The 23,259-nt window shown below is 61.2% G+C and overlaps 1 protein-coding gene across 1 annotated transcript in view; it reads right to left on the minus strand.

Annotated features, from left to right (window-relative positions):
- RASGRF1 (Ras protein specific guanine nucleotide releasing factor 1) overlaps positions 1–23,259 on the minus strand; it is a 72,066-nt gene that overhangs the window by 47,217 nt on the left and 1,590 nt on the right. The window contains exons 2-15 of the mRNA XM_014952692.1: positions 12,605–12,711; positions 11,740–11,887; positions 10,014–10,106; positions 9,142–9,395; positions 8,076–8,155; positions 7,434–7,627; positions 6,809–6,918; positions 5,490–5,608; positions 4,749–4,909; positions 3,891–3,954; positions 2,793–2,929; positions 1,593–1,675; positions 654–902; positions 7–299 (exon numbers count right to left, since the gene is read on the minus strand). Coding sequence (XP_014808178.1) covers positions 7–299; positions 654–902; positions 1,593–1,675; positions 2,793–2,929; positions 3,891–3,954; positions 4,749–4,909; positions 5,490–5,608; positions 6,809–6,918; positions 7,434–7,627; positions 8,076–8,155; positions 9,142–9,395; positions 10,014–10,106; positions 11,740–11,887; positions 12,605–12,711 — 2,092 coding nt within the window. The remainder of the gene's footprint in view (positions 1–6; positions 300–653; positions 903–1,592; positions 1,676–2,792; positions 2,930–3,890; positions 3,955–4,748; positions 4,910–5,489; positions 5,609–6,808; positions 6,919–7,433; positions 7,628–8,075; positions 8,156–9,141; positions 9,396–10,013; positions 10,107–11,739; positions 11,888–12,604; positions 12,712–23,259) is intronic.

Below are 23,259 nucleotides of genomic sequence, written 5' to 3' on the forward strand. Positions count from 1 at the left end.
AGTTACTGGACACGTAGAGTTTGTTGATGTCCAGGGTGGTCTTGCTGAAGGGCGCCATGGAGGAGTACATGCTGGCATAGCCGTTGGAGGAGCAGCTCAGAGCCGCCAGGTCCAGTGCCTTCCCTCCCGTGATGATGGGGATGTTGAGGGAGAGCTTCCTCCGCCGGCTGGGGGACGAAGACTTGGTGATGGAGAGGGGGGGAGGTGAGGAGAACTTGCGGTTGGCTCTGGGGGACTTGGGGGGCTCGCCGTACAGCAGCTTGTTGTTCTGGCTGTTTGCAAACAGGAGCTCCAGGGACCTGCACGGAGACAGGGAAAGGCTGAGCTTGCACCTCCAGGGCCTGAGGGGTCGTGGAGATCCCCAAGGGTAGCTCCAGCAGTGCTGGGCCTCCGTGGCACCCCAAAGTGAGCCCCCACCACCCCACTCCCACCGCTTAGCCCTCCCGGGAGGGGGTGTCACAACTCATGAGGACCAGGTGGAACAGCCCCGGGGTGGCACCGGGACCGGGCAGGTCTGGGGAGCGGAGGAGTGACTTGGGACAGAAGAGGGGATGGGGGAGCGATGCCACAGTCCCCCCATAAACCCCCCCGGTCCCTGAGGGGCAGGACGGGCGATGGGCACAGGCACGGCCGTGATGCTGGCGCAGCCTCACCGTGCAGGGATGGCACTGATGGGCTTCTTGTAGATGGTGATGAGCTTGTCGAGGACGACCAGGGCGGTGGTGAAGACACGGTACGAGTGCAGGAACGTGTTCAGAAAGTCAATGCTCAGGAACCGCAGGTCCGTCAGCCTCTCCAGGAGCCGCTCCACGCTCGCATAGCGGATCTGCAGGACCTTGCAGGAATTCATCGTTTTACTGAACCTAATGTCAACATCATCACAATACAAGCTGGCATCAGACCTGCAGAGAAACAAGATAATCTGTGGTTCCAGCCTGGAACGAAACCAAGAGCTGCCTCACACGAGCAGCTTCCCCCTGAGCTGTGGGGAACCCGGGAAGCAGCAGAGGGTCCTGGGCAGCAACGGGGCCATGTGGGTCCAGGGTGTCCCTATGTGGAACAGGCAGGGACACCTCCAGGGGAAAGGCAGGAAATCTGCACCCCAGAATGGGCAGAAACATCACACGGTGCTCATCACACAGGTTTTTGTGCAAAAAACACGGAACGACTGTCCCTGAGGGACAACCCATGAACCAAGACCCTTCCTGATGTGGTGGGGACACCCCCATGCTGCCCCGTCCCCCCGGCTGTGCCTGTCCCCCTTGTGCCACCCGTGTCCCTCCTCGGGCTGGGGCAGCCCCAGCACACGCAGAGCCCTCAGCCCCTGCGCCCCGCTCCTCTGGGGGCTTCACACACATCCCCCCTTTGACTCATATTAGTTTTCCTCTGGGCTCCCCCCTTTGGCCGTCCCATCTCCCCAAGCACAGCCCCAGCCAAATGCCCTCTCCCAGCTAATTAGTGCTCCTAATCACCCTTCTGGGAACAGAACAGTTCCCCCCCGGGCTGCAGGCTTTGGGCAGTGCCTGGTTGTGGCGGGAGCTGTGCCGTGGGGCAGCGGGACCCCCAGGCTCCCCAGCCACAGCAGCACTCACTTGATCATCTGGGGGACGGTGACCTTGGAGTTCTCCTCGAAGGCGTTCATCATGAGGCCGTTGCAGCGGATGTTGTCCACGCACTGGAAGAGAGAGGGGTAGGAGGTGATGGAGGAGGTGGGGGCAGTGAGGGCGGCCCCAGTGCCCCCCCGGGCTCAGACATGCCGTAGGAGAGCCCGAGCTTGGTCTTGGCCAGGCAGGACACGGTCCTTGCTGGCTGCGTCCACTGTGTGTGACGGGAGACCATGGCTGGGAAGGGCAAGAGCTTCTGCTGGAAAATAGGAGCTTCATGACGAGGGTCCTGCATCCCTGTGGTGGGGGAAGCATCGCCCAGAGCTGCTCCCCGGCCCCGTCTCGGGGTGTGTGGGCAGACACAAAGGATTGGGAGAGCTGCCAGAAACCCCCTCGCACCCTGTACCCATAATAATTAAACTCCCCTCCCGGCCTGCTGGATGCTCTTGGAGGAACCCAGTGAGCAGCAGAGCAGCACCGGTCCCTTGGCTGCAGCTCACCAAGGAAGGCTCTGCCGGGCAGGAGCGGGGCTGGAGACCCCCGTGGGGGCAGGACTGGCCCCGGGCCCTGTGGGGGGCCAGGAACCCCCACCCCTGGCAAGGGGACGCAGGCAAGGACATGGTACCGCAGAGGTGGCCAGGAGATAACCCTGTTTCACCAATAACTTTCTCTCTTCCTCCCACCTGGGGACAAAGATCTTCAAAGCCATTTGCATAAAGCAAACAAAGAGCGGGCATAAATTGTTAGGACGTGTCTGAGCCAGAGGAGAAAATCCAAACCACATATCTAGGTGTGTGGGCAGAGCACGGACGGGACAACCCTGCTGTGGCTGTGTCACCTTCCTACCCCACCTCTTCCTCCCCAAGCCACCGGACTCCAGAAAGCCTTTGGGATGGCCGGGCTCCTGGTGCACCCCAGCTCCAGGACACCCTCTACGTGGCCCCGGGTGCCCAGGACTTGGTGGTCCACCCACGCTGTTCCCACCAGCCCGACGCAGTGAGACCTCAGCCTGCAGCAGGTCCTGAGCACCCCAACGGTGCCGGGAAAGCACCCACCCCGGGTGCAGACCAAGGTGGGCACGACAGCCCCAGCAAATACCAAGTGTTAATTCTGGGTGCCCAAAGCCACTGCCGCAGCCTGCAGGGGGAATCCCTGGGGACCCTGCGCCCCAACATCTCCATCCCCTACCTGGCTGATGTCACTGGTCCACGCAGCCTTCTCCTGCCGGGACGAGGCCACCAGGATAACCGTAAAAGACGGGGAATCCTTTGGTTCCACCACGATTTTGAAGTCCAGGTGGTCGATGTCTTGCCCCGATGCTTTTGCTTTGGAATAGAAAAAAAAAAACCAAACCCACACAGTGATTGTGAAAAGATCTCCCCAGCTCTTCTCCCCCGGCAGAGGTTTTATCAAGGTTTTAAGGAGATTGTGGCATTTTGTGGGTTGTCTGTGGTGAGAACAAAACCTCGTGTCTGAGGTTTTGATGGGCAAAGGCTCTGGGTTTGCAGAGCGAGGTCTCCACAGCAGGAGAGCAGCAGGACCACGGGCCAGGGGAGAGCCCGGGCTAGAAAACTCCTAATGAGGGCAAGAGAAGGGAGCCCGTGGCTTTTCCCAAGCCAGCAGCTGAGCAGGCACGGCTGAGGACACCCAGCACCTCTGCCTTCTTCCCGTTGCCAGCACCAGCCGTGACGCTCGCTGCTGCCTCGGGAAGGTCAGATTTGCATAAATGTGCATCTGCTTGGTGCACACTAAATAATTTACTTAATTAAACCCAGCCAGTAGATCATGACTTTCTCCAATCTACCCAGCATCTGCATCTGCTCCAGCTCTGCCACGGCTGGTTCCACGCCGCAGGGAGGGATGGCAGGAGGAGGCCGCAGCTGTGACAGGGGACATGGGCCGCGCTGGCCCTGCGGCCATGGGTCCCCAGCTGCCTCTGGCCGGGGAAGGCATCGCCTGGGGCCAGCGGCAACCTGGTGCCAAGGGCCTGGCATTAAGGGCAGCCTCCGGTGGGACCCACACCCCTGGCACCTCCCTGGGCGGGGGCTCTGCCCTCCCCGCGATGGGGTGACCACCCTGCAAGCCCTGAAACCACCCATGGCTCGCAGGTCTGCCGTGAGGGCAACCTCAGCACAGGGGGGTCCTGGAGTAGCCAAGACTTTGCCTTTTGAGATGCCCCCATCTACCCCGTAGCCGTGGGGAGACGCACGAGCCACCCCCCCGACCCCGCACCCACGGCAGGGGGCTGGGCAGGGGACCCTGCCCGGCGTGGGGCAGGACACCTACCCTCCTCATCGGTGCTCTCCTGCTCCTCCACCAGCGTGCAGTCAATGAGGGAGATCACGCCATTCTGCAGGGGCGGGAGATGGGGCTAAGAGGCAGGACCCCCCCAGGGGTGGCTGGGGACCACCCCAGTCCCCCGGTCCCCCCTCACAGCCCCCCGCCCCGGGGACAGGGATGGGGCAATGAGATGGGGGTTCACCATGGCTGCAGCACAGCGTCTGCTTCCGCTGGGAGAAGCAGCAGTTCCTGACTGCTGGGACACGGCTGGGACATCGCCATTTTCCCTGTACAACCCATCAACTAATTTGTTTATAAATTATTTAATATGAGCTTTAAATTAAATTTTCCCAAAGTCTGTTGTTGTAATTATCAGCTCTTTGCCATGGACTGTAATTTTTCAGACTGATAATTTAATGCCAGTAATGAGCAATTTCTGTAAGATTCTTGCTCAATTAACTGCAAAACTTCCACCAACAGCAGCGTGAGCCTGGGGAGGGGACGGGAGGGGACGGGGAGCGTCACCTACAAACCTAAGCTGTCATTTCAGTTTCTCACTGAATAGATTGTCAAAGTTTCTGCTGCAAATCAGGATAACTTTTTTTTTTTTAATCGAGAACTTGCAATGTCTCCTCTTTGCCCCTGACCCAGAGCTCTGCACATCACCAATGAGGCGAAATAAATCCCACCGACCGCCTGCCCCCAGCCTGGCCCCCCCAGGGGAGGGCAGGGTGGTCCCAGGACCCCCGGTGTCAGTGGCAGAGCTCCGGCCTCTGCCCCCGCCCCGTGCAGGAGCCCAAGCCCCCACACCCCAGCACCCTTTGCTGGGGGCCACCAACCCCCCCCCTGCTCCATCCTCCGCACCTTGGTGAGATGCAGCTTGCCCCCGGAGCCCCTGGTGCAGATGATGAGGTGCTTGGAGAAGAGGAAGCACTGCCGCTCGCCCTCCTTCCGCAGCGAGAGGGACCCCAGCCGCCCCCGCGTGATCTTCCCCTTCTCCGACATCGGCACCTGGATGAGGGACCCTGTGGAGGGAGAGACCCGTCCCTGACACCGGCACCGGGGGCAGCTTTGCAGGGCATGGTCCCCGTCCCCAAGTGCCAGGGCTGGGACCGGGGCTGGCCCTACCGGCTGCGCGGGCTATCGGGGTCCCAGGGACCGGGCAAGCACTGGCCACGGCCCCCAGCCCACCCTTGCACCCACGGGGCAGGGATGGTCCTCAGGGAGGTCGGGACATGTCCCACTGCTTCCCTGGCAGCAGGAAATCAGAAACAGCTACAAGCACCTGCTGCTCCGGGCAGCAATAAACCGCCGTGCCCAGACCCTCTGAAGGGGAGGGAAATCCAGAAATGGGTTGTATTTTCAGATGTCACAACTCACCAGAGCTCCAGAGGAGTGTGGAGGGATGCGGAGCCCTGGGGGGGCATGCGGAGGGATGCGGGGCTATGGGGGGGGATGAGGCATGTCGGGGGGATGTGGAAGGATGCGGAGGGGGATGTGGAGGAATGTGGGGCTATGGGAGGGATGTAGAAGGATGCGGGGCCGGGGGCTGCAGGGCTTTGTGTAACCCACCGAGGGGGAGGGACATCACCACCAAGGCTGTACCTTGTCTTACAAAAGTCTGGCTGGTGTCCAGCAGGATTTCACACCCTTCGATGATCATCCTCTCTATGGCCAGGTTTTTTCGAATGTTTTCGGTCTCACTCACTTCATCGTGCATTATCCTGAAGGAGGGAGAAGAGGAAAGTTGGAGCGCGGCTGAGATTTGCACTTTTCCCAGCAGGTCCCTTGGGGCACAGGGGAGGGGCTGCAGCAGGTGAGGCCAAAAGTGAAGGAAGACCAGGAGAATTACAGCAGTGGTCTGTGCCCACAGAGACCCGGGGGCTCAGGAGGTCACCGACACATCAGCCTGGGCTGTGCCCCCAGATCTCTAAATACTGAAATATCTGTGCTTTTTGCTCAGAAATCACAAAATTCAGATTTAGGGCAGACAGATCCCCGCCATCACCAGCCCCCTCCAACGTCCCTGCTCCTTGAGAAGTGGGAAAAGGGATGAAAACTCTTTTTAGGGATCACCTCGGGACTGAGGGTGCCGGTGGGTTTGGCGCCGTCGCAATTCCCTGGGCAGGGGACACAGAGAATACTTGGGTCTGGGAAAGGGGAGGATCAGAAATGGGGAACCACGACCGATTCCCGGCTGCCGGCTGCAGAGACCTCGGGGGCACTTGGCCCCTTCCCACGGGCAGCCCCACCAGCAGAGAGAGGAGGAGGGAGCCAGACCTTCAGAGCCATCCCAGCTCTTCAAAACTCAGGTTCAATCACTAAAGAGCCCTGGAAAAGGCAGCTCCTGGCCAGAAGCAGCTGGGTCCCCATCCCATTGCCCCAGGGATGGATTGGCACAGGATGGATTGGCACAGGAGGGCAGGAGATGGCACTGGGACATCTCAGCCTTTGAAATGCGGAGGACGAGGACAACAGGAGGGGGGTCCCAGCTAAAGCAGCACGGGGAGCCTTTGGGGCAACCAGGGGCATGTGGGTGAGCTCCCCAGGATGGCACCCACAGCCCCCCTGCATGAGCAGGCAGGTCCCCCTGTGCCAGCGGCTCCCGAGGGGTCTCATCCTTGTCAGGGATGGGCAACAGCAAACCAAGGACAGAGCTTTTCCTGCGTCCCACCCCGGAGGGACAGCACAGCCCCTCCATCACCATCTCCACCGTCACCACCAGCAATGCACCCTCTCCAGTCCCCATGGGTTGGGGGCTGCCTGCTTCAGCCCCTCTCCCTGCCCACCCAAAGGGCAGCTCACCGTGCCGGCACCGGGCAAGAGCCCCTCCGCCAGCCCCAACCACCCCAGTGCCATCGCTGCCCCCCAGTCCCCAGCCCCGGCCACTGGGACAGGCAGGGGTGGCCAGTGGTGGGTCTGACCTGGAGAGCTCTTCCAGCTTGGACTTGGCGTAATCCAGGCTGTTCCTTTCCACGTGCTCGTGGGGAGTGTGGGCCAGCAGCTCGTGCAGCGTCAGGATGTACCGGGGGATCTGCAGACCAAGAGAGCAGAGGGGGCATCAGCCGCGGTGCCGTGCAGGGGGTGGGCGGGATGGAGGGGGCACAGAGGGCTGAGGGTGCCCACCCCGCGCTGCTCCTGGGGCCGGGGGTCACCGTGGCTGGGGGTCACCGTGGCTCAGACCCCCTGATCTGGGAGGTTATGAAAGCTTCAAAGCTCTTCGTGCTAAAACCTAATGAAGAGGGGGAAGAGCGTGGGGTTTTCCCAGGGCTCTGTTGTTCCCCATCCCTGTCCCAGCAGCACGGGGGAACTGGGAAGCTGGCAGCGTCACCCAGAAAGTCTTCACCAACGAGCCCAGCAACGGCCCAAGCAGGACCCAGGAGCAGTGTGGGACCATGTGGGGGTCCAGCCCCAGCCCATCTTCACCCCAACTTTGCCTCCCCATTGCCCGGTGCCTCCTGTGGGGCTGGGGTTTGCACCTCCCAGCCCATCCCTGGCTGACAGTGCTGTGGTGGCACCTCCGGGGCCGATCCTGGCGCCAGTGGTCACCTGGAACATGGGGTAGGTCAGGAAGGTCTCCAGGGTCCTCTCCTCGCAGTCGGGCTTGGCCTCGTAATGCTTGAGCAGCTTGTCGAAGTCCCGGTTCTGCTTGCAGTGCGCCAGGATCTGCAGGCTGTACTGGTGGTTCCTCACGAACTCCTGGTAGATGTTCAGCATGGGCAGCAGGATGTCGAACAGGTCGGCTGCGAGCAGAGAGGCGGCGGGGAGGTGGGCGTGCTGGTCCTGCTGGTCCAGCCCCCCAGCTCCTGACCCTCCTCACCCCCAAATCCCACCCAGGGCACCCCCCAGGCGTCCTGCTGCTTGTGCAAGCCCCAGATCTGCCCAGTTTGGGTTTTACAGACACCCTGTGGTGCCTGCTGAGGGTCCCATCAGCCACAGCGATGCTCTTCAGCTCCAGCTCCCCCGCGCACAGCCCAGCCCACCCCTTCCACCGCCCGGCAGAGCCAGGAAGGCAGGAATTGGGGTTCTCTGGGGATTTTGGCTCTGGTCACCACCACGGAGAAGCAGCGCGGTGCCGAGCGCCGCATGTCACGGCTCACACAGCGCCTGGCGAGTTGCATTATGAGGAAGAGGGCGGTCTGGGCTCCCGGGGTGAGCAGGAAGGAAACGCGGCGAGGAGGCAAGACTCACCCAGCACCAGCGTGGGCCAGCTGGAAATCCTCGCCTTCAGGCCCTGGTAGAAGATCTGGTGCAAAAACATGATCGTTTCGCTGAAAGACAAACCAAGGGGTGAAAAGAGGTGAACAAGCAGCACATGATGGGTGATGAAGAGGGTATCACCAGCCCAAACGGGGAGCCCTGGGGCTGGCTGGGGAGGTGGCTGCACATGGTGGGTGCAGAGAGGGTCCCCGGAGGCGTGTGGGGAGAAGGAGGAACCGAGCAGCCCCAGAAGTCAACCCTGAAATGCAGGAGACCCCAGATCCCACTTCCCGCAGGGGAATGAGCCACCCCCCCCCTCCCAGCCTCGCCCCACAGATCGGCACTGGCTGCGGGGGCAAAAGTGCCATTGGCTCCCCAGCACCCCCTGCCCAACCTGGAATCACAAGGGATGGGTGGTCCCCACTCCCAGGGATGGCACCCCCTGGGGCTGGCTGGTGAGACCCTGCTGGTGTCAGTACCCCCCTGGGATGGAGCCGTCTCAGCGCCGTTAACCCCGGCAGGTAGGGCTGGCACACACCTGGCATCACGGTGGCCGGGCTGGTGTCGGTGAGTGCCACCTCCCATGGCCACCCTCCTCACCCCGTGCGGGGTCTGTGACCCCGTGGTGCAGCCCCAGGAGCAGCTATGCCTTGCCCCTCCACACCCCCTCCCTCAGGAGCTCCATCCTCCCCACTTCCCTCCTCCATCCCTACCCACAGGCTGTTCATGCCGATGGACACCATCCTCCCCCCAGCCAGAGCCAGGACCTCGTACAGATGGGCTCCTGCCAGCCCCGGAGCACTAGCCCCCGTGGCCCCTCCTCGTGTCCATGCCAAGCACTCAGTGAGCCACTTGTCCAGGCATCCCATGGGGATGGTGAGCCTCCATCCATGGCTTTGGGGACCAGGCTGTGGGCTTCTGGGGAGCTCCCCAACACCCATACCCGGGGGAGGACAACAGGCTGTGGACACCACCATCTGCCCAGAGGCTGCCAGCTCCATCACGGGGGGAGCTGCCGAGCTCTCCCCTTGGAGAGGACCCCCAGGATGGCACCCACCTGTTGAGGAAAATGCTGCTGACGTCGTCGTGGGTGATGGGGGGCTTCTTGGAGCTGGCCGCCATGCGCAGCGGCCGCAGGAAGTTGTTGACGAGGATGTGGAGCTGCTGGACGTACTCAGCCTCCGCCTCCAGCATGCTGAAGACCACCTGGTTCCTCTTGCGCATGCTGTCGGCGTGGGGGGACCTGATGTAGTCCTGGATGATGGTCTTCCACTTCCTCCGGCACAGCCAGCCCCGCAGGAAGCTCTGGACCTGCCGGGGCAGCAGTGGCCGCGTTAGGGTCTGGGCTAACGAGCCGGGCGGGCACCCTATGGCCAGCAGGGTGCCGGGGCTCTGCGGTCAGGTCTCCTGGCTCTGTGCTGGTGCCTGTCACCGCTGCTCCGAGTCCCCCCGGCTGGGAAATGAGCAGTAACTCCTTTAAAAGCACTTTCTCATTGCAGACAGTGCCCTCTTTTCCCTTTGACAGAGACGCCTGGAAGGCTCCCGGGAGAAGCGAGGACCCCGTGGTAACTCCTCACCCCCCCGGCACGGCCACCACTTCCCTGCCAGCAGGTCTGTGTGGGTCTGGGGGCTCCCAGCCCGAGGGGTGCTCAGCCCTACCTGGGACCCCACAATCGCCCGGGGAACTGCAGCCCCCCTGGGCACCCAAACACCCGGAGATCTATGGACACACTGGGAAAAGCCTCCAAACCTCCCTCGTGTGAATGAGCACCCACAGCACAGCCCGCCCCGTGCCCACAGCCCCGTCCCACCTGCAGCTGCTGCCCCCAGCCTCAGGGCTCCATCCCCACCCACATTTGGGTGCCCAGGGCCGGCGAAGGCAAGGGCAGAACCTGCTGCCACCACCCCCTCTCAGCCACCACCACCCACCTTCTTGATTTTCTTGATGTCGCTGTCGTCGTCGCTGGGCGCGCTGGTCTGGCCAGCCTGGATGCGCTCGTGGTCCTTGAGCAGGGAGGCGATCTGTGGGGACAGCGGGGTGTGAGCGGCCACCCCAGCGCGTCCCGGAGTGTCCCTGGAGCCGGGGACAAACCCCGGGAACAGCAGGCACCTCCAGCTGAAGCACAGATGGAGGGACACCCATTGGGTCTGACCAGGAGGGGGGTGGATGGAGCAGACACAACCCTGCAGAACTCCCCAGTGCCCCCCGAACAACCCCACGGATACGGGGACCAGCAAGCCCTGTGGGTCCCCAGAGCCAACCGCATCCCTCCCTCCAGAGAGAGCGGGTGGGTTGTTAAAAAAGTGAGTTGGAGAGAAAACGGCAGAAAAATCTCAAGTCATTTGCACCCTAAAACTTGCAGCCGGGGCCGAACTCTCATCCAGTCCCAGCTTTCCAACAGCCATCCTGTCCTGTTGGAGAGCACAAATTCAGCAGTGCAGAAACTGCCCCCAGGAAAGGCTTGTGGCTCCCCTGTCCCCCGAGACCAAAGGCAACCTTCAGTGTACCCCGACTCATGGGCAGGGATTGCTGTTCACTTGCACTTTTTAACTCAAAATTTCAAAATTTAAGGAAAAGATCACCGTAAGGACGGGCCAACCCACTCCTGCCCTTGCTGCCTCTCCAGTTGCCTCCTTTGTGGCAATTTTGACTGAGGGTGGAGGTCTCAGCCCAGCAGGACCCTCTCCCGGCTGCCTCCAGCACGGAGACGCTGCCCGACCTTCCCTGCCGGACACCGGGATGGTGGCAGCAGGACCGGCTCCGGGGTGCCCTATACCCACCATGGCACCAGCACCACCAGCAGCCCAAACCCCGGCACTGGGAGGGTACCCAGGGGGAGCTGCAGCCCTGAGAGGGGGCCAGGCAGTGTGGGGCAGCCCCACACCCGTGAGCATCTTCCTCCCGGGTGCCTTAGAGACGCTGCTTTCCTTGGCACCATCTGCTGAGTCACTTTGGCATTTGGTTGCTTTCTCCGCCGTCACGTCACCCTTCCCACACCCCGACAGCAACCGGCTGCGGGAGCTTCTGGGACCAGCTACGGGCAGGGGGTTTCTGGGCTGCTCCCACCGAAGGGACGCTCCCTTCTCAGAGGAGCACCCGTTTCCAGCACCGTGCAGGTGAATCCCCCGACGTACCCGGGCAGTGCAGCTGGCACAGGTCCCCCCCAAGGCCACTGACGCCTCTTTGGTTTCTCGGTCACTGCCCTGGCTCCGCAGCACCCGGCAGATGCCACCACCCGGCACACAGCAGGCAGAGCGGGTCCGAGCAGGGCACCCAGGATGAAAATGAGGAAGGTGATAAGGAGTCCCCATCCCTCCCTCAACCCCGACTCCCACACCCAAGGGACCAGCTCATCAGCCTGTTTGTTCCCCAGCGCTCGCTGCCGGAGCAAACCCTTCCCTGGAGCATCCTGGGGCTGGGGACCACAGCGAGCCCCCCACACTGCGCCGGGGCCACTCGCTGCACAGCTCCTGCAGGAAAAACCTCCAGCCAAGGCGATGCCAGAGAAGGAGCCAGCCCCATGTCATTAAAACACACATAAACCCACCAGCTGTGAGGTCTCCCAGTCCCTGCCAGCGCAGTGATGCCACCCGCAGCCCCCCGGTCACCCCGGGGAGCGGTAGCAGATCTGGGGGGCGATGCCAGGCTCCTCACCTCGGCCTTCAGGCGCTCGATCTCGATCTCCCCGTCCTCGATCTGCTGCCGGAGTTGCTTGGCAACGGTCTTCTCCGTTTCCACGATCTGCAGGAGATGGAGGTACTTCTGCATCAGCGCCTCGTGCTCCGTCGCCAGGTTCCTGTAGCTGCAGGAGGACGGGGCCGTCAGCACCTCTCCTGCCCCCGACCCACCGCCCCGGCCCCCCCCGGGACACGCAAGCACGATGAGGTGTCTGCACGCTGCGGTTTGCTCGGGGGGGTCTCCTGCCCGGCTGCCCCCACGCTGCCCTGGCCCCTCCAGCTCGGGGTACCCCGGCAGCTCTGGCAGGCTGGGGGGCTGCTGCTCAGAACTGAGCAATTCGGAGGGGATTCGGGTTCCCCACAAGGGTGCAAACAGAAAAGGCATTGCACATTTTAAGGAAATGGTAGGAGACCCCCCCCAAAAAAACCCGAACACTCATGGCCAAGCCTCTCCCACCTACCACGTCCCAAAAGTTTAAGGAGAAGGAGGACTCTTGTGGCACGAGCTCCTCTCATTAAGGCACCGCAGCGGGTGACAGCGGCAGGGAGACACCAGCCTGGGGAAACCTGAGCTACTGCTGTTCCAGATGAAACCCTTCCTGGTGACCTCTGAGCCCAATGATGCATCGGGCATCCCTCTGGCACCAGGCAGTGCCAGCCTCCCAGGGCAGCCACCCACATGGGATGGGGATGGGACAGGGACAGGCGCAGGAACAGGAGGGCACGTCTGAACGCAGCTCTGGCTCTGCACGAGGGTCCCCGAGATGGGGCTGGGGACCAACGGGGCTCTGCTTTGCCTGTTGGCAGAGCATCCCCAGCTCTGCCCTGGTGGAGAGCGATACCTGGCGTGAGCGATGGCTGCCACCCACTCGTCGCAGTCCTTGGCATCCTCCGTCCTCAGCTCCAGGGTCTTCTGGTTCTCATGGTTGAAATTAACGGTAAAGTAATGCTGGGGGAGCAAACACAGGGTGAGGTTACTGCCTGCTCACACAAGGCCATTAGGAAAGCGCTTTGTGACCCACCACAGGGTGCTTCATTTAAAAAAAAAACAAACACAAAATACTAAACAAAACAAAAGAAACCCAACCAACCAAACAAAAAAATGTTTTAAAAGCTGCTCCTTGCCAGTGGGGCAGCCATTGGCAAGGACAGGGCTGGGAAATGCTCCGAGGGGAAACACCGTTGGGGAAAAAATGGGCTTCAGATAAACCTAAACCCAATAAGGAGCAGGAGGCTGCAGGCCCGAGCCCACGGCCATCGGGCTGGGGACAGCCCTCACCCAGGGAAAGGAGCAGATGAGCAAGGGTGTTCAGCTGGACCCAGCACCAGGCAGCCCTGCCTGCATCCCTATTGGTACCCAGCCTGCATCCCTGTTGGTACCCAGCCTGCATCCCTGCCTGCATCCCTGCCCGTGTGGGCAGTGAGCACCCTCGGGCACCGACCCGAAGCCCGGCTGTTGCTGGGGGCTCGGGGCTGGGCAGAGCCCTGGTCCCAGGCACTGGCAGGGCTCGAGCGGTGCGGCGGTGGAACAGGACCTGGCACAGGACTATATTTAGCCTCCCTTGACATTTACAGTATTTGTGCTAATTGTGCGCGGCGGCAGCCCGCGCCGGCTGGGGTTTGTGCTGCTCCTGTGCCTCCCTGCAGTCTCCAAGGAAACAGGTACCACGCTGCAGTGCCGGATACTGCCCGGAATAACTGGGATAAAATCAAACCCACTAGAAAAAGCTCATCCTGGCATTATCTGCTGCTCTGTTAGCTTTAAGGAGGGATCTGAATTATCAGGTACCGTGGCCAAAAAATACCAACCCAAATCCAAGCTGCAGCAGCCACTTGCTCCCTGGCTGCACCATCTCCTGCACCCGGCGCTGCCCTGGGGCCACACCAGAGCCCTCCCGCAGAAACTGGGGGGGCAACTGGTGGTTCCTGTGACCCTGAGTCTCCTTTACTTCTCTCCAGGACCCTTTAGGTGCAATGCCTTATTTTTTTGCTGAACCTGCAGACAAGTTTTGTCCTTATGGAGCCTTCTCCACGGTAGAACACGCCACCGTCCCTCTCCACCCCTTCCCCATCCCACCACGGCTGGGCTGGCAGCAGGACACGGCTGGAGCTGCCGCAGCTCCACAGCCCTTTGCTTCTCATCCCTTTTTCTTCTCCCTCCCACCCCCAAAGGCTTTTATTGGCAGCAAGACATCTCCGAGAGAAAATTCACCAGGAATTTTTGGTCTCTGGCACAGCGCGGGGAGTGACGCCTCCTCTGCTCTGTGCCCCCCTCTCTCACACCCCTTCCCTTGCAAACAGCGCTAAAAACAGCTCGTCAGATTGGCAAGTCTGGAAATCCTCCCCCTTCACCGCCGGCTCAGGAATGTCACCAGCCGTGCCAGGGCACTGCAGGGCACTCGCTCCCCGGCCCCGGTGTCCTGGCAGCGGGGACACGGCGGGTGTTTCTCAGCCCCGATGCCCCCGTGAGCCCCCGGTGTCACAGGGACAAACCTCCCCAACACCACGGCACACACTTTCACCACCCCACGCTCCACCAGTGCCAACAGCCAGAGCTTGGCTGGGTCCCCACGGGACCAGAAACATGGGGAGAGGCCTCTGGGGCTCCCCCAAACCGCTCCCTGCCCGGCAGGAGGGGATGGCAAGCCCTGGGCTGCCCTTCCCGGGGGCTGAGGGTCCCTGGGGGAATGATGCGGCACCCGTGTGTGCTCCCACGGGTGGGCAGGACCAGGCATCATGCTGGGATGGAGCACTCTGAGCCGACCCAGGGCCCTCAGGGACAGCAGCACCTCACACAGCTTTGGGAATGGCTGGATTTTAACATAAGGGGTGTCAGAGCCCGGGGCAGGGACCGGGGCAGGGACCAACCCTGCTTCACCCACCAGGTCCATCGAGGCACCCCCCGACACACCAGCACCAAAAGCATTTCATCAGAGACAGCTTCTGCCTCATCTAACTTAAACCCAGGAGCTCCTGAAGGTTTTGCAAACGGCAGTTTTGACGCCGTGGGCAGCGGAGCCGGGCGACGTGGGGCCGAAGGCTTCCCGGGGGCAGCTCCAGCAGCCGCTGCGGGGCCGTGGCCACGGTGACGGGTCCCGGCTGTGGCTCCACGTGCCATGAGAAGCCATCTCCCACGAGCACACACACACGGCAGCTCCCGTGTCACTCTGATTTATCCCCACACAATACCCAGGAAGTGCAGCACGCTTTGCAAGGAGGAAGTTATTTTATATTTGAATAATAAAACTCCCACCACCTTTTATCTCTGCCTAAATTACGATCCTTCTCCGTTATCGCAGTGACACATCAAACTCGACAGCCCAGGAGGGTTTCCAGCAGCACTCACCGTGTCGGGGGGTTGAGGCTCGGCAGCAACAGGACAGATCCACGGACAGGACCAGCCACCCACCAGGACAGACCCACGGACAGGACCACGGCAGTCACCAGCACCAGGCAGGGAGCAGCAGAGTCAGCCCCCACCTCCAGCATCACCCCAAGCCCAGCTCCCCCAGGGGCAGTGGGTGCTGCTGGGCCCCAATCACCCACAGCTTCAATCTGCTGCTTCTCACCCTCACCTGTGCTCATTTGAGCACCTCGTTAACTCCCAGCTGTGGAGGCATCCACACCCCTCACTCAAACCACCTCTCACTCCGCTTCCTGGCAAACTACGCAGATGCAGTTCCTTAAATCCCTCATAATGGGGCATTTTCCAGCCTTCCCTGTTTCCGTGGTGCCTCCTGAGCACCCACTGTGGGATGTGCAGCCCCCCTGGTGCTGTGGGATGTGCAGCCCCTGGTGCTGCAGGATGCGTGGTCCCCCCAGACCCTGGTGCTGGGGGGGATTTCACGTCAGCAAAGCCCAGAGCCTGGTGGGACACAGCAGTTCTCCTGGAAGAACAACACGGGAGCATTTCAGGTCACAAAGTGGGACGTTAAAAAGCCCCCCCGGGACCAGCCCCAGCCCTACAACCATCGCCCAGCTCTTCCCAGTCCCCCTGCTGCGGGAAGGGTGGGCTCTGGGCACCACGGGGGAGGTTACTGAAGCCCCTGATGTGCAGAGACCCCCGGGCTCAATGAGAAACCACCCGTGGTGCCAGAGCCCCCCAGGACCACTCCCCCACTTTAAGGGCTCCACAGGCTGCTCCAGCTCTTCACCAGGGGAAGGCACTGGCCGTGGGGCAGAATTTCAGCAGGCTAATTTGGGGCTCTGCTAAAGGGTGGCCTGGAATGGAGGGACCTGGCCCAGCACCCACCACAGCCCCCCTTGAGCCCCCTCCCCAAACTCTGCTCCCTCTGTCGCTTTTTCTCCGAAAAATCCCCCGGCACCAGCCTGGCTATTTTTACTGAGAGGAGAGTACAATAGCAAAATGCTGCTCGGGAGCTATTTCTGCTTCCAGAACCTCAACAAGCGACTTTGAATTAATGAAGGAGACTACCCGAGTGATTAATGTGCAGGGACTATCTCCCCAGAAATGTCCTCCCACGTGTCTGATGTCCCCGGGCTGGCACTGGCAGCGCAGCCACGGCTCTGCCCTCCTGCCATGCCCAGCGCTGGAGCAGCAAAACCTCCCGCGCCTGCACCCCCAGACGTGGGTCCCCACGGAGCACAGGACATGGGTCCCCACAGACCACAGGACATGGGTCCCCGGTGACCCCACGATGGGGGTCCCTGCACACCCCAAGATGTGCTTTGCCCGCTGCACGTCTGATGCCCGTTCTCACCCACCGCAGCTGGGACGCTCGGGCTCCTCCATCCTCCAGATCCTCACCAAAAGCCAAAGGGATGATGACAGAGAGCGTGCTTGGCACTGTTTCAGCAGTTCCCACGCCGGGGTCTTGCCGGGACACAGATCCCTGCGTCCCATGACACGGTGCCACGTGGGGTTTCTACAGGGACATTTACTCCTCTGTCCCACTCTGGTGAGACCCCACCTGGAGCACCGTGTCCAGCTCTGGAGTCCTCAGCACAGGAAGGACATGGAGCTGTTGGAGCGGGGCCAGAGGAGGCCACAGAGATGCTGGGAGGGCTGGAGCCCCTCTGCTGGAAGGGGGGGCTGAGAGAGTTGGGGGGTTCAGCCTGGAGAAGAGAAGGCTCCGGGGAGACCTCAGAGCCCCTTCCAGTCCCTCAAGGGGCTCCAGGAGAGATGGGGAGGGATTCTGGATCAGGGAGGGGAGGAGGGGGAAGGGTTTGACGCTGAAAGAGGAGAGATGGAGCTGAGATGTGGGGAAGAACTTGTTTGGTGTGAGGGTGGTGAGAGCCTGGCCCAGGTTGGCCAGAGAAGCTGTGGCTGCCCCATCCCTGGAGGGGTTCAAGGGCAGGTTGGAGGGGGCTTGGAGCAACCTGGGCTGGTGGGAGGTGTCCCTGCCCAGGGCAGGGGGTGGCACTGGGGGGGATTTAAAGGTCCCTTCCAACCCAAACCAGTCTATGATTCAAGGATGACCAGTGAGTTCCCAGTGCCCGGCTGGCCCCTGCCATCCCACCCTGCCCAGGCAGACCCCCCCAGCGCCCCGCTGCCAGCTCAGGGTCCAGAGGGGACCCTCTGCCGAAGGGGATGGGGACAGAGACACCAGCCCAGACAAGGGGACCCTCACCCTTTCCCACACACAGCAGTCTCGTTGTGCCATCACAGGGTCCCTTTCCCACCTGCAACAGATCCCCCCCACCCCCTCTGCAGCGCCGGGGTCCCTCCTGCCCCACACCCACCCATGGCAGGCAGGTCCAGGGCCGCCTGCCCACCGAGGGGATGGTTATTGCAGCGACAGAAAGGGCAGGAGAATTCTCCTGCTCTGGAGGGATGAGTCTAAAAATCCACAGCCGGCGATGGCAGCTTTGAGCTCCCCTGACCTACATAGCCTGTGCTGCGGGACGCCGGGGCCAGGACTTGGAGGAGGAGATGGGGCTCAGGCAGCTCATTTCCTTGCTGGCGACAAGAGAAAAAAATCCCAGAGGCTGCAATTTCTCTTCTCTGCTCCAGGACGGGCCAGCAGGATGCTCATGCACAGGCAGCGGAGCTGAGCACCAGCCAATTCGGGAGACCACAAGCAAAGAGGAGGCAGGGGACCCTCTGCACTGAGAGGCTTCACCCCATGTGAATCCCACCTGAAGTCCGAGGCAGAAATATTTGTTAAAAAAAACTAGAAAAGGTCCATTTTTCTGCTCTCTGGCACACCATCCAGCGATGGCTACACAGCACACCCATCGTGAGCAGCCCCCCTGCTCACGGCTTGGACACACAGCCTTGGCATCACTCTGTACGGGAATTAATGAAGAAACCAGCGTTACACCGAAGTCCTGACTCGGGGTGTATCAGACATTCAGACCTCGGCCAGATCTCACATTGCTGTAATGACTCTGCACCTTTGCATTTGCAAGGAATCTGCAAATTGTGTATGTGCAGCTGAGAAAATGTCCCTGAGGCTGCGGAGCCGGGGGGACTGGGCTGGGGGCAGGTTTCTTTCCCCTCTTCCCTGCTGCTTTAACATATTTCCTTAATCTGCAGGGTGAGAATGTGTGAGTAAAGGGGAAGGACTGGCATCGGGTTTAAAATGCCAAGATCAGTAATATAATCTCCAGATTTATGCTCCAAAAAAGCAGATTGTATGTAAATACGTTGAGGTTTCTGTGCTGCTGGTATGAAGGCTGAGTTACGTGTTCAGCCCACTGCAGACAGCCTGGCTAAAAGTAGATGAGTCCAAGAAAAGTCTAGGAAGGTTTTAATTAAAAGTTTACAGAAACCCATCAGGACAATCTAAGAGGCATCTGTCGTGGCAATGACCCAAGCGAGTGAATCGAGGTGAATTAAGCTGATGGGAAGAGCCAAACAGCTTAAGCCAAGAGATCTGTTAATCAGAAGTGGTCCATACATTCAAAATGAATTTAAAAAAAAAAAAAAAAACCACATTGAAAAATGTCCTTTTAAACTTTTAAATACCATTTTCTTTTTCAGATTTTTTTTGTTTTGCAGGTGAAAATCTCGGCTTTTTTGCTTTATCAGAAACCACCAACCTCTGCTGACTCCTGGTCTCTGGCAACCAAAATATCTAGTTTTTTTCAATAACTTGTTTCACTGCTTCAGCTGGGAGTCTGGCCACACAAACCTGCTCTCTCAAGCACCCTGGAAATTGGAGCTCAAGGACCCATTGATGCTAATCTGAGCTCCGGAGCTGGAAATCCCCAGGAAGGTGTCTAACGCCTGCTCGGGGGCCTGGGACAGGTGGAATTTCCTGCTGAGCTCACGATATCCCGATGGATCTGGATGCTGCCCCCAGCCTCGGGGCCGGGCAGGGATGTGCAGAGGCAGCACCATCGACCACGGCGGGGCTCAGCCTTTTGGAAAACTGTTTATACGCATAAAAAAAGCCCCCGCAGCCCTGACAGCGCTGCGGGATGAGCACCCTTCACATACACACCTCGCTTGGCTCACGAGTCCCACAGACACCGCTGAGCCCAGCGCGGAGCAGCCCGGGCTGAGGCTGGCCCTCGGCGACCTGCCCAGTGTCCCCCCCCGCACCCCCCACTGACAGCGTGGGCACTGCCTGGGGAACAGCCCACCACACCTGTAAGGGGGCTACGCTGCCCCAGAATTGCCTTGTTTGGACAAATTTTGGGGAACAGCTTTTCATGCCAAAGGCAGCTCCCGCAGAGGCGAGGTGTCCTGCGCTCAGACTGGGCCGCAATCACTGCGTCGCCATCAGTCCCACAGATCACACTGCCTTACCCTGTCCTTTGAATGAGCACCATGGGAATAATCAGAAAGACGGCAATCAGGCAGCAGCACACTCAGGCAGACACCCCAAAGAAAATCCAGACTTTTCTAGAAAACGAGAAGCGCGTTACCCTCCCGTGCAGAGCATGTTCTGCAGCCTCAGCTGCGGCTGGATCCATGGCTAATGCAGGATTTCCATGTGGCATGGGGAGAGATGGCTTCTCCCAGCCCTGGCCTTCCAGCATCCTCACCCTGCGCGGGAGCATCCTCACCCACCGCCTGCATCCCTGCACCTGAGCATCCTCACCCACCACCTGCATCCCCAGAGCTGAGCAGAGTGCTCAGGCCTGGGGTGCCCATGGACACCCCACTTGCCCCAGCCAAGAAGCAGCTCTGCTGGCAGGATCTGTGCCCTCCTGCCACCGGGACTGGAGCTGTGCCCTGCCCCAAGCCCTTCCCTGCCCACCTCAGCTCAGGACCACCTTCAAAGCTGCTCGTGTGGCCTTTGCCGCTGCTCCCGCTCATCCAGAGCACGGCCCGTCCATGGCACAGATAACCCGGCCAGCTGGGCACGTAACAGAGGTGCCCAGGAGGGGAAACCTTTGTCTGTAGCTCCTCCGGCCATTGCCAGAAAGAGCCAGGGGTCCCAGGGAGCACACGTCATTGCCATGGGGGCTGGGACAGCAGCACCCAGCACAGGCACTCGCATCCAATGCTGGAGGAGAAGCTCTGGGCAAACGCCTGGCTGCTCTGGAAGGGCCATCATCACGCTCTTCCTCAGAGGGACCAGCAGTGGGTGAAGCTGAGAAGAGAGGTGGCTTCCTCGGAGGCTTCAGGATGGACCATAAGGATGCTCACAAGCAGGGCCAGGGCCAGACACACTCCAGGGAGCTGGAAGACAAGCTCTTTCCCTGAGGTGCCTGTGGGAAATGTTTCCACAAGGCTTCTCCCATCCCCCTGGGAAAGCACAGCCACGCACACCCACCCGCTGACCGCTCATCCTCAGCTGGGAATGGGGGTACTAAAACACCCCCTTGAGTCTCCCCTGCCCCCCAAGAGCACCCGCAATAAAGGTTACCCCCAGCCCTGGCAAACGCTTCCGAGGTGGGGAGGACAGATCTCCAGCCCCGGGCTCTGTGCTCCCGAGAGCAGCCCGGGCTTTGCAGGAATAAAGGACTCATCGCTCCAAAGAGCCTCTGAGCTCCCAGTCAAGGGCTCCGCTCGGTGCCACCACTTGACTCAGCATCCTCTCAGCTCTCACTGAGAAGCAGAGGGCGGCTGGTGAGGAGCAACCCACGGCTCTGGGGTCCGGGGCTGCAGATCTGCCTCGGGGCCGGATCCACAGACCGAACCCAGCCGGGACCCCCCCTCACCCCACGCCAGGGCCTTCCCGGTGCTGAGCTCAGGGATGGATCAGCTCCGGACCTCCACCCAAATCGCACCCTGCCCGTGCCCCACCACACACAGCCCCACCAGGCCCCCACCACGTCCTGCCCCCTCTCCTGCATCGTGGCACGGACCCGGGGGTCTCGCCTGGCCCGGCCACCAAGAGGCAGGAGACGTGACCACGTGAAGGGACACCCCAGCATCCCCACCCCTGGGAGCAGGCAGACCCAGCAGCCTCTTCCTCCCGGCCACAGCCTGAAGCCCACCCAACAATGAAATACCTTCCAAATCAAACCGGGGTGAAGAAAAATCTCATTTGCGGAAAAATGTAACAAAAACAGAAAGTAAAGTTTCCAGAGGCATCCAAATCCCCTCTTTGGCGTTTCAGTTTTTCTAATAACTTTGCTCCTCGACTCTCCCATGCACTGTGTGCTAAAAACACACTGCGTGCCCAGCAGAGATACCCCCCAGCAAAGCAAACCACACGAACTTTAAAAAAGAGGGGGTTTTTAAAGACCCACCTTTAAAAATCTCCCCTTTGTGGAGAATCTGAAACCTTTCAGGCTTTCCTGCAGTGAAGAAGGCATCTAAACCTGAAACTCCTCTGCTGCAGGGAACACTGTCCCCGCAGCTCCAGCTGCAGCTGCCCGCACGGATAAATACCCTGGGAACACAATTAATGGTGATCCCGGGCAATGCTAGAAATTTCCTCAGCTCCTTCCCTTCCGATGAGGAGGGGGTGATGCTGGACAGGGCTGGGTACCCGCTGGAAGGAGAGGTTTTCTCTGGTTTGCAGGACCCGGACCCTTCCTGCCGGCGTCCTGCGGGCTCTGCGTGCTGCCCCCTCCTTCCCACCCCCCGCACACCCCGTGCACACCCCACCATTCTGCTGCTCATCTCACCTGCTGTGACACTAACTAGTTAGCAAAGCAGTGGGCATTCAAGTGCTCGAGCACTTTCATTTAAATGTGTCCGAATGAATTATATAAAATCCTGGCCCAGCCCCTACACCCCGGTACGGCGCTGCAGCCCCGCGGCCTGCCAAATATCTGCTGTGGCAGCATCTCCCTGCGCCGCGACAGCAGCCCCTCTCCACAGTGAGGATAAACCTTCCGGGGGGGACAGAAGGGGCTGGGGACCGGGGGAGGGACAGAAGGGGCTGTGACATCCTCCCCAGAACCTTCACCTGGTGTAAAATCCCTCCTGCACGACCAGGAGGAGCCAGACCCTGGCGAGAGAGCTCGATTGAAACCAAGGCTGAGTGAAGCCCGACCAGGAACACGCAACATCACGGGTTACACCGGTGCCCCCGGGGACAGGGCTGCCAAAGCAGGACGGCAGCGTGACCCCCTGGCAGATGGAGACCCCTCCTCGCTGCTGTAGCCGACCGTTGGCACGCTGGAGGCTGCTCCAGTGCCGGAGCCAGGGCTGTGAGGAAGCACAACTGTCACCAAAAAAAGGGGTATTTTGCTCCAAACAGGGAAATACTCCTGTGATCCCTGCCGGGAGTGAGGAGCCGTGCCATGGAGCAGTGGTGCTGCACCGCCTCGCTCTTGGGGCAGGGATTTTGGGGGTGCTGAACACGCCGTGATTAGCCAGAGGCAATGAAGGGGCTCATTCCCTTGCAGCCAGACCCCTGCCCCGGGGGGGTCCCGGTGGGGCCCGTCCCGCAGCGCTCCCCACCACCCCCCGGGAGCCGGCTCAGGCAGGAATTATGCAAGATCTGCAGAGCTGGACCCAAAACGCAGGGAGCCTCCTGTGAGCACCCGGCCTGGGCTGGGAAGGGAAAGGGCCCCCCCGGCCCCTCCTTGCCAGGGGCTCCCCGGTGCCCTCTGCGACACGGGCACCCCCCGGGTGTGTGGCTGCACCCCACGCACAGGGGGCGAGGGGGGGACGCAGCCGCAACGGGCTCCTCTCCACGTTCATGAGACCGGAGGTGATTTTGGGAGCTGTGGCAGCGATGGAGGGGGATCTGCACACCCCCCCAGGCTGGAAGCCAGCCCCTCCTGCCCCCCTCCCCGGCAACAGCCCCTCCCCTGCCCGGCTGCACCCCCAGCTCCGGCAGCCGGCACCACACAAACAAGGCAGAGGCTGCCAGCACCGCACCGCTGGTGCCACCCTGCCCACCCGGGAAAGGCGCAGCCAGGGGAGAGAAACCCACCCGCGGGCCGGTCGGGGGCTGCCGTCCCTGCAGCCGGGTCCCCGGGCACCGCCGGGACCGGGGGGGGGCCCGCATTCTCCCAGGGCCCCGCACCGGCCGCGCCGTTTCCGTGCGGGTCCCCCCGCAGACACCAGCAGCCGGCGGGCAGCGCTGCGGGCGAGTGCCAGCCCCGCCTGTGCCGTGGGGGTGCCCGGCTCCGAGCCTCCCCGCCGCCCGGGGGGGGCACACGGGTGGCGTTCGCAGCC

This window comes from Calidris pugnax, unplaced genomic scaffold, assembly GCF_001431845.1.
Source record: "Calidris pugnax isolate Ruff unplaced genomic scaffold, ASM143184v1 scaffold187, whole genome shotgun sequence".
In the NCBI taxonomy this organism is placed as follows: Eukaryota; Metazoa; Chordata; class Aves; order Charadriiformes; family Scolopacidae; genus Calidris; species Calidris pugnax.